The sequence below is a fragment of the Theropithecus gelada genome, chromosome 20 (genome assembly GCF_003255815.1).
Source record: "Theropithecus gelada isolate Dixy chromosome 20, Tgel_1.0, whole genome shotgun sequence".
NCBI classification, from domain to species: Eukaryota; Metazoa; Chordata; class Mammalia; order Primates; family Cercopithecidae; genus Theropithecus; species Theropithecus gelada.
Window position 1 is genome coordinate 55,216,191 of NC_037688.1, and position 10,212 is coordinate 55,226,402.

At 54.1% G+C, this 10,212-nt stretch overlaps 1 protein-coding gene and 1 long non-coding RNA gene across 6 annotated transcripts; one reads left to right on the forward strand and one right to left on the reverse strand.

Annotated features, from left to right (window-relative positions):
- Window positions 1-12: 12 nt before the first annotated feature.
- CDIPT (CDP-diacylglycerol--inositol 3-phosphatidyltransferase) lies at window positions 13-5,159 on the reverse strand. Of its 5 annotated transcripts, XM_025369886.1 has the most exons (7): window positions 4,545-5,159; window positions 4,233-4,283; window positions 4,004-4,138; window positions 2,545-2,698; window positions 2,022-2,103; window positions 789-870; window positions 13-681 (listed from the first exon to the last, which is right to left on the reverse strand). In XM_025369886.1, the coding sequence occupies exons 2-7, from the start codon at window positions 4,273-4,275 to the stop codon at window positions 536-538; spliced, it is 642 nt and encodes a 213-aa protein (XP_025225671.1). In that variant the 5' UTR covers window positions 4,276-4,283; window positions 4,545-5,159; the 3' UTR covers window positions 13-535. The 5 variants fall into 5 exon arrangements, with proteins under 5 accessions (XP_025225671.1, XP_025225673.1, XP_025225670.1 ...); XM_025369888.1 differs by having other exon boundaries at window positions 4,004-4,053; window positions 4,233-5,159; XM_025369885.1 differs by having other exon boundaries at window positions 4,233-5,159.
- A 95-nt stretch (window positions 5,160-5,254) lies between these two features.
- LOC112614838 lies at window positions 5,255-6,655 on the forward strand. Its single transcript, XR_003117155.1, has 4 exons — window positions 5,255-5,423; window positions 5,721-5,808; window positions 6,145-6,292; window positions 6,577-6,655. It is a non-coding gene; the product is annotated as an uncharacterized LOC112614838 (long non-coding RNA).
- Window positions 6,656-10,212: the final 3,557 nt, after the last annotated feature.

A 10,212-nucleotide genomic window follows, 5' to 3' on the forward strand; every position in this document is an offset into this window, starting at 1 on the left:
AAAAAAAAAAAAAAAAAAAAAAAAAAAAAAAGAGTATCTGAAAGGAAAGCAAGTCAAATAGTGAAGTCCCGCGAGGACCAGGGTAGGCAGGACAGAGAAGCCGGCGACGGGGAAGGCTGTGGACGGCTTCTTCCCTCCAGGCACGGTGCCCCAGACTTGCTCTAGCTGGGGGCAGAGGTCTGACTCCCCTGCCTTTCGGGAAACGCGGCCCTCACACCATCTCCCTCACTCAACTGTCCCTAGCATCTCGGACCCCAGGGCTGAGCCAGCAGGGCGTGACGCTGCCCGGTGCTGGTACCCCAGGAGCACTGCCTGTATGCATGGGGCCTCCCGCGTAACCTCCCTGATTTGAGGCCTGGGTTCTCAGGATCCCAGAGAACGTGACGTCACCAAAGAGAGGCTGACCCCCATCCCAGCAGGTAGAACAACACATGAGGAAGGCGTGAGACTGGGACCTCCTAGCAGCGGGTGGGGAGCTGTGTGGCACAGCAAGACTCCCAGGGCAGGTGGGCAGCCAGGACCCGGGGCTCCTGCGTCACTTCTTCTTGGCCCGGTCTGCTGCGTCTAGGGCAGCTATGTTGCGGGCAGCCGTGATCAGGTGGATGACACTGATGAGCGACTTCAGCAAGGCGATGGGGGCAGTGACCCAGAGGCCCATCCGGAACAGTCCCACGGAGCCAACTGCAGGAAGGCAGCAGGGAAGTTCGGGGCCCGAAGGAGGGGGCCTCCATCTCCCTGGGCAGCCCAGATCCCCCTCCCATCCTCCTGCCCCGCCCCTCATCTCATACCTAAAGGTCCCTCAGAGAAATGGAACAGGTAGAGGAGGCAGTAGAAGAGTTCATTCCCAGCACACAAGGTGAACAGAGCAGGCTGCACACACAGCAAACAGGCCACATTAGCAAGAGGTAGGCATGTGCCACCCCCTGCCCCCCAGCACTAATGAGGGTGCAATCTCAGCAGATTATTATTTTTTTTCTTTTTTAGAGACACGGTCTCGCTCTGTCATCCAGGCTGGAATGCAGTGGTATGATCATAGCACTGCAGCCTCAAAACTCCTGGTCTCAGCCAGGCGCGGTGGCTCATGCCTGTGGTCCCAGCACTTTGGGTGGCTGAGTCAGGCAGATCACCTGAGGTCAGGAGATTGAGACCAGCCTGGCCAACATGGCAAAATCCCTCTCTACTAAAAATACAAAAATTAGCCGAACGTGGTGGCGCATGCCCGTAGTTCTAGTAGTCCTAGACTCCTGGTAGTCCTCAGGAGGCTGAGGCACAAGAATCGCTGGAACCCAGCAGGCAGAGGTTGCACTGAGCCGGTAACGCGCCAATGAACTCCAGCCTGGGTGACAGAGTGAGACTCTGTCTCAAAAAAAAAAAAAACCTTAGTCTCATGCAATCCTTCCACCTTAGCCTCCTAAATAGAGACTACAGGCGTGCACCACTGTGCCTGGCTAAGCTAATTCAAGGGTTTTTGTGTGTGTGTGTGTGTGTGTGTGTGTGTGTGTGTGTGTGTGTGTGTNATTCAAGGGTGTGTGTGTGTGTGTGTGTGTGTGTGTGTGTGTGTGTGTGTGTGTGTGGAAACAGAGTCTCACTTTGTTGCCCAGGCTGGTCTCAAACTCCTGGTCTCAAGCAATCCCCCCACCTCAGCCTCCCAAAGCGCTGAGATTACAGGCATGAGCCACCATGCCCAGCCATTATCTTTTTAAAAATCCTTCCAGAGGCTGCCTGTGTTCCTGAAATCAAGTCCACACTCCAGCCCTGCAAACCTCTCTGGCTTATCTCCCTCTCCTCTTTCAGTCCCTCCTCTTTGCAGGCCTCATTTCCACTTGTTCCCTGGAGTAATTCACACAGGCCTTCCCCACCAATCCTCCTCCTCCACACCTCAGCTTACAGGCCCCTCCTCCTGGAGTGACTGGGCAGGCCCTGCTCTGTGCCCTTGCTTTCTCCTAGTCTAGGACCAGGGTTCAGCCCAGGGCTTCCCACAGCCAAGAGCCTGAGGGGCGGGGTGTGCAGGAAATGCCTACCCTCGAGGTGTAATAGATCCGAAGCACTGGATTCCCGGACAAGTCGATCATCTTGTGACTCTCACTGCCTCGGACCACAGAACTTAGGGAGAAAACAGGGGAACCCATGAGGTTTCATGACCACTACCGTGCATCCAATCCTCATGTTAACACCTATTGTACAGATGGAAAACTGGGCACGGCTAAGGACCAATATCCTGCCCAAAGCCAGTTACCTATTTCGGGGCAGAGTCAGGATTCAAATACCACATTTGAAAGCTCCTATGCCCCTTCCTATGAGCTGTCACCTATTTGGAATCCTAGAATATCCAGCCAGAAGAGTCCTAAGAATTGCTTAATGCAACTGTAAACATGACTGAAGCTTTAAAGAGAGGCGTGTTTGCCCAGGGTCCTTCTACAAAGCAAAGCTAAAATGGAGCCCTTCCAGGACGCCTAGTGCCATCCCAGACACCCTTCCATCTAAGCTCAGCCCACCCCACTGTAGTGTCTCTAACTGGCCAAGGCCCCCAGAATCGCGGCAGACCTGTGGAGGTGCAGCCAGTGACTGGCCACATCCAAACTCATGCTGAGTTGGAAGAACAGCGTGGCTCGAGGGTACAGCAGGGCCAGGTTGACCAACAGGCACATGGTGGAGCAGCGGTCCGTCAGCATGTCCAGCATGGCCCCAAACCGGGTTCCTGGAAGATTAGGTGGGCAGGGGCTATTATGGCACAGAGACTGCAGGACAGGTGCCCATATTTGGTTTATCACTCTCATGCAGGGTGTAAACGAAGACTGGGAGTGTCCACCTGCCTGGGGAGGAACGCAGGTTGGAAAACAGGCTGTGTGTGAGGTTAGTGGGCAAAGGTCACCATGGCATGAACTGAGAAAGGCATGAGAGTGAAGGGAACAGGGTAGGAGGAGAGGAAAGCTATGTCTGCAGCTCATCAACCCCAGAACCAAGGCTCCAGGGCTAGAAAAAGAGACTTGATGCCTCAGGGGAAGCCTTAGAGTTGGGTCTGGAGAACAGATTAAAAAATTAGTCAACCCTCCAAGAGCCATCACCCGTCCCTCTCCATCCTCCCTCTAAGCATGCCTTCTGGAACCCCAACTACTTATGCAGGGCACACAGTAGGCCTCCAGGAAACACCTGTTGATAGGACTTTTTTTTTTTCCCCGAGACAGAGTCTTGCTCTGTCGCCCAGGCTGGAGTGTGATGGCACAATCTCGGCTCACTGCAACCTCCGCCTCCCAGGTTCAAGCAATTCTCCTGCCTTAGCCTCTTGAGTAGCTGGGATTACAGGCACACGTCACCAAGCCAGCTAATTTTTGTATTTTTTGCAGAGACAGGGTTTCACTATGTTGGTCACTCTGGTCTCGAACTTCTGACCTCGTGATCCGCCCGCCTCGGCCTCCCAAGTGCTGGGATTACAGGCGTGAGCCACCGCCCCTGGCCTGAATGGACTTGTGTTCAGAGAGACCTCCAGCAGCGCCATGGCCACGTCATGTCTTGCTAATCCACACCTCTCACAAGCAGTGAGTTCTCAAGAGCTAGCTTAAATCCCTTCTGCTACAAAATCAGGCCATTCTTGCTGGGCGCAGCACTTTGGGAGGAAGGCAGGAGGATCGCTTGAGGCTAGGAGCTGGGGACCAGTCTGGGCGACACTGCAAGACTCAGTCTCTACAAAAATTTAAAAATTAGCCAGGTGTGGTGGCACGCGCCTGTAGTCCCAGTAAATCAGGACTGAGGTGGAAGGATTACTTGAGCCCAGGAGATGGGGGCTGCAGTGAGCCATGATCGCACCACTGCACTCCAGCCTGTGACAGAGCGAGACGCTGTCTCAAAAACAAAACACAAAACGAAACAAAAAACCCCAGGCCATCCTGTTCTGCTTTTTTCAGAGATGGGAATGACAGCCCTCTGACTCTGAGGTCCTGAGGAGGCAGGGAAGGGAGCAGGGGGTTGTTGGGCGCCAAGGCTGGCTGAGAGGGGTGTCTGTCACCTTGATTAAGAGCGCGAGCAGCATGTCCATCGAAAGCGTCCAGCAGGCCGCTGAGCAGGTAGAAGGAGGAGGCCGTGAGGGGACAGCAGGGCATGAAGTAGAAAGAAATGATGGCGAAGACAATCCGGGCATAACCTTGGAACGGGACGCGGGGAAACAGGGCAGGATTAGGGAGCCCGCCAAGGCCCCTCGCCCTCTAGTCCGCCCCGGGGCCGCGGGCAGCACTCACCGATGAGGTTGGGCACGAACAGGAAGATATTTTCGTCTGGCATCGCAGCGCCTCCCTTCCTGCCCCGGGCCTGCTCTGAAGATGCCAGCGCTGTCCCAGCCCCGTCGCGCGGCCTCAGCCTCCGGCCCGGCTCATCGGCCGCACCACCTGCGCCCTGGACCCCGCCGCCCCAACCCGGCCCCAGATGCTGAATCCCGCAGCCGTCGGAGCATGGGCCGGCCCCGAGACGCGCAGGGCGCAGGGGGCGCGCGCAGCCCGCCCTTCCTACCCGCAACCCCCCTCGCCTCTGCCCGCCCCGCAGGCGCTCCGGGCCTCCAGCTGCGGTCGCCGCTGCTCCAGCTGCGCGTGGCTTTCGGGAACCTCCTCCTCCGCGCCCGTCGTTGCAAAAGTGGAGAGAGGAAAAAGTGGCTTAAAAAATAGTTGCGGCCCCTTTAAGGCCTGTTCGCTTCCTTTCCCTTTTCCTCCCTCCGCCCCTCTCCCTTGGTTCGTACCAAGGCGCAGAGGGGGAGAGGGAGGAAAGAACAATTGACGTCGAGCAAAGGCAGAAACGGAAAAGGAAAGAGCAAAAGAGAAAGAGGCCGAATAAAAATATCTGCTTTCCTTTTCTGGAGGGTTTGACTTCTTCGAGACAAAAATAAGGCGATGAAATTCCTCCTTCTGAGTCTTTGCATCCCCGAGAGGCCAGGATATTTGGTGCAGTCCTCACTTTTCTCCCCGCCCCCTAAGTCTGCAGCCGCCTTTGCTCTCGCAGGCTCCAGGCGGCTAGAGAGGCTCCAGAGCGCCCTGAAGCCGGCTTGCTTCTCGCGTGCCCCTTGTGATAGGAGGATTAGGCCGCAGGCTCCACCCTGCGTCATCCTCCCAAACTTCTCAAGCGTCTGGCGCTTGGGGTCACTGCCCCCAAGGAGGCACCTGGAGGGGTACTGAGGGGAGGCTGGAGGAGCAAACGGGGCGAGCTAGGAAATTCCTCTGTCTTTAGTTCTAGAACCCCTGATCTCCTAGCAACGAGGCTGCGGAACCTCCGCAGACTCCAAGGGTTTTTTAGCGGCCGGTAGCAACACGGAGCCGGCTCCCCCTTTTCCAGCCTTCCTCCCCATCTCCCATTCCCCGTCCCCCACGACCTATACCAGAGGTCCTTAGGCCTCCACGTCTCCCCTTCTGCCTAGTAGCCCAAGGTTTCCACCCATCTGCCAGGTCTGGGGCGTCAAGTTGGCTGCCTTAGCTTGGGAAGGGGCTTGAAAGGGAAGAAATGAGAGGCCCACCAGGCGAAGGGGTGAGGGGTGGGGGGTTGCGGGAGTTCCCTCTCACTCCCGAAGATATAAAGCAACGTTTATTATTATTATTATTATTTTCTTGAGAGAGAGAATGAGGCAGCGGGATGTTTCCTCTAAAGGCCTTGTTTAAACCTGGGCCCGGGGAATGGTGGTGAGCTGAGTTCTGGGGTACAGCGGGCCGGTTTCTCAGGTCAACACAGGCCTCGACTGTTCCCAGGGGGATGGCGTCCACTCCGATGGGGAATGAGGGGGAGAAGAAGAGCAGCTGGCCGTCTCAAGCTTCACCCTCCTTGAGAGGAGGTCCGGTGAGCACTGCAGGGGGCCCTAGAGGTGGGAGTGTAATGAAGTGAAGGCCTCCCAGGCAGAGGCACCCCGTCCCAGGTCTGAGCCACAAGCCCTGAGACTCTAGCTTCAACCCTGAGTCCTGAAGCCCAAACCCATAGCTCTCAACACTAGGCCCTGACTCTAAACCTCCACCAAACCCCACTCCTCCAGATTCAGAGCCTTCTAGCTAAATCTCAAGGCCCAGTCCTTCAAGAGCAAGCTCCTTGGACCCACAGGCCCCAGCCTAGGAACTCCTACACCCAGCACTTCCATGTGGGAGCTCCCAGGCTGAACCTCTCCGACTTTTCCTTTCCCAGGCTTCGTTGTCTCGCTCTGAGGAATACTTGTCCCGGATCAGTGCAGAACTGACGGAGGAGGCTTTGTGCACTGCTTGTTGCCACTTGAACCCTGTGCCCATCAAAAAAAAACAGACACAAGACCAAGCGACTCAGATATCCAAACGTGGTAACCCCCTGCCTCAGGACTATGGTGTCTAGAGAACCGCAGCCCCCATCATGCCTGGTTCCAGTCCCTGACCCTGCCCACCCCTAGCTGAACTCTCCAGGAGTCTGTGCCCATCTCGACCATCTCACAGCCAGCCCTAGGACCTGTGAAGTGCCCCTCTTACCCGCTAACCCAGTACCCACTCCTCACTGTTGGCTGAGAATCCCTTTACCCCGTCTGCCCTGGCCACACCTCTTCCTGGCCATGGGGATAGTCCTTTCTCTGACTAGGTCCTCTACTTCCAGCATTCTTCACCAAGACCTGAGGCACAGACACCCGGTGAGTGAGGCTTCAAGGGAGATGCTCTTTGTTCTGGGAGAGAGATGGGGAACCTGGAGGGGAGAGAGCGAGGGTTTCACAACATCCCAGCAGGGTAGGGGAATTTTTGAACCCTGCACTTCCATTCTATTCTGCCCTGATCCTCAAATTCTGAGTTCTCAGCCCTCTCCCCTCTCTTCCACCATCTCCCGCTCCGACAGAAGCCGTACCTGCAGCAAGGCACACCCCCTGCCAACTCCTCGTGAAAAGGTACATGCAGGGTCCATGGCTGCCAAGGCTATTCGATATTAACCAAACCTTTTGAGTTTGCACTATATGCTGGTCCCTGTCTTAGGAGCTTGGGACACAGAAATGAATGATACAGTCTTGGCCCTCGAAGAGTTCAGTTCAGTGTGGGGACAGACAAGGAAATGGCCAATTATAATACAGTATGGATAAGTTTCCATAATAGAAATTGACACAGTGGGATATTACTCTCGTCCCAACCTTAATTGGGACAGGAAGGAAAGGAACCATGGAGCTGCTGCTGCTTTTTTTTTTTCCTTTTGAGACAGAGTCTTGCTCTGTCACCCAGGCTGGAGTGCAGTGGCACAATCTTGGCTCACTGCAAGCTCCAATTCTTGGGTTCACACCATTCTCCTGCCTCAGCCTCTGGAGTAGCTGGGACTACAGGCACCTGCCACCACACCTGGCTAATTTTTTTGTATTTTTAGTAGAGACGGGGTTTCACCGTGTTAGCCAGGATGGTCTTGATCTCCTGACCTCATGATCTGCCCGCCTCAGCCTCCCAAAGTGTTGGGATTACAGACTTTGGAGCTTCTTGAAGGAGGTAGCACCTAAAGAAATAATTTTCCACAGGGCGCAGTGGCTCACGCCTGTAATCCCAGCATTTTGGGAGGCTGAGATGGGCCGATGACTTCAGGGCAGGAGTTTGAGACCAACCTGGTCAACATGGTGACAGAGGTTGCAGTGAGCCAAGATTGCACCACTGCACTCCAGCCTGGGCGACGGTGAGACTCCATCTCAAAAAAAAAAGAAAAAAAAGAAAGAAAGAATTTTCCAGGAAAAAAGAAAAAAAAAGAGGTTGGTAGGAGTCTTTCAAACAGTTGGAGTTGCATGAACAAAGGCAAAGAGCAGTCTTCGCAGAGCCACTGTGAGCATCTGTGTGTACTTAGGGCAGGGAGAAGCAGTTTAGCAGCTGGAGTCTACAGGCAAGGTAAGAGGGGACTCAAGAGACTTTGTGTGCCTTGTTTAGAGCCATACACACTTTCCTGGCTGGGTGTGGTCGCTCATGCCTGTAATCCCAGCATTTTGGGAAGCTGAAGCAGGAGGATCGCTTGCATCCAGGAGTTTGAGACCAGCCTGGGCGACATGGTGATACCCCAGGCATGATGGCGTGTGCCTGTGGTCCCAGTTACTTGGGAGGTGGGAGGATTGCTTGAGCCCAGGAGTTCAAGAACAGCCTGGGCAACATAGAGAGACCCCATCTCTATAAAAAGTTAAAAAATTAGCTAGGTGTGGTGGCACAAACCTGTGGTCTCAGCTACTCAAGAGGCTGAGGCCAGAGGATCACTTGAGCCTAGCAGGTTGATGCTGCAGTGAACCATGATCATGCCACCGCATTCCAGCCTGGGTGACAGTGCAAGACCCTGTCTCAAAAAGGCAATTTTTTAAAAAAGTAAAAAAAGAAAGAAATAGTAGGAGGAGCTGGGCGTGGTGGCTCATGCCGGTAATCCCAGCACTTTGGCAGGCCAAGGCGGGTGGATCATGAGATCAGGAGTTCAAGACCAGCCTGGCCAACGTAGTAAAACCCTGTCTCTACTAAAAATACAAAAGTTAGGTCAGGCGCGGTGGCTCACGCCTGTAATCCCAGCACTTTGGGAGACCGAGGCGGGCAGATCATCTGAGGTCAGGAGTTCGAGACCAGCCTGGCCAACATGGTAAAACCCTGTCTCTACTAAAAATACAAAAATTAGCTGAGCATGGTGGCATGCACCTGTAATCCCAGCTACTCAGGAGGCTGAGGCAGGAGAATCACTTGAACCCAGGAGTTGGAGGTTGCAGTGAGCCACGATCGCACCACTGCACTCCAGCCTGGGCTGCAGAGCAAGACTGTCTCAAACAAACAAACAAACAAACAAAAAAATTAGCCAGGCATTGTGGCACACACCTGTAATCCCAGCTACTCAAGAAGCTGAGGCAGAGAATCGCTTGAACCTGGCAGGCGGAGGTTTCAGTGAGTCGAGATCGTGCCACTGCACTGCAGCTTGGGCCACAGATCAAGACTCTGTCTCAAAAAAATAAAATAAAAATTAAGCACTTATTATGTGTCAGCACTGCTTGAGGGACTGGGGTGTTGCAGTAACCGAAACAGAGTTCCTGCTATCAAGAGGTTTAAAAAATTAGCCGGGCATGGTGGTGCACAGCTGTGCTCCCAGCTACTCGGGAGGCTGAGGTGGGAGGATCATTGGAGCCCAGGTTGAGGCTGCAGGAAGATATGATTATGCCACTGCACTCTAGCCTGGCTGACAGAGGGAGACCCTGTCTTAAGAAAAATAAAAAAGACATGAGCCTTGGGTCTAAAGAGTGAAAAGACTCTTTCTTGTCTCTTTTATGGAGCTCTTCCTAACAGTCAGTTGGGAAGATGAGCCCGCCCCTCTTTGATGCCCTTGGCTTCTCATGCCTCCCCCGGTTTTTGTCCCTAGAACATGCCTCAAAACTCCTCTTTTGCCACTCGTTAACCACTTCCGTTTGTGGGAACCTCCTAGTCATGAGCAGCAGCATCCCGAAGCCTTCAAAGTGTTCTGGATTCATCACACAACCCTCCAACCTCAGCCAGCAAGGACACCACCAGGAATGAAAGCGCTTTAATAAAGAGACAGGGATCGTTCCCTCCCCCAGCTTGTGCAGTGCTCATGTGTGGTTTCTCTAGGGTGGAGATGCGGAACAGGGGGCCTTTTTTTTTTTTTTTTTTTTTCCTAGATGTGAGTGCTGGATGTGGGCATACATTGGAGTGTTTAGTTTTTTAAAAAAATTTTTGTGGCCAGGAGTGATGGCTCATGCCTGTAATCCCAGCACAGATCACGAGGTCAGGAGATCGAGACCATCCTGGCTAACACGGTGAAACCCTGTCTGTACTAAAAATACAAAAAATTAGCCGGGCATGGTGGCATGTGCCTGTAGTTCCAGCTACTCAGGAGGCTGTGGCAGGAGAATTGCTTGAACCTGGGAAGCGGAGGTTGCAGTGAGCTGAGATTGCGCCATTGCACTCCAGCCTGGGCGACAGATGGAGACTCTGTCTCAAATTTTTTTTTTTTTTTTGTGGAGACAGGGTCTCACTGTGTTGCCCAGGTCTTGAACTCTTGGCCTCAAATGATCCTCCTGCCTCGGCTTCCCAAAATGCTGGGATTACTGGGATCGCTGCACCTGGCCTGTTGACACAGATGAGCACATTGGTCCAAATCCAGCCTCCTGGCCACACTCCAGCACCTTAAGGTCTAGGCCTGTGGCATCTGGCAGGACTCCTCTTACTTCTGAAGAGCCACCTCTGCCAACACTGTTGGGGATGGGGACACTGAGCTACAGCCTCTCCCCTCTGATCT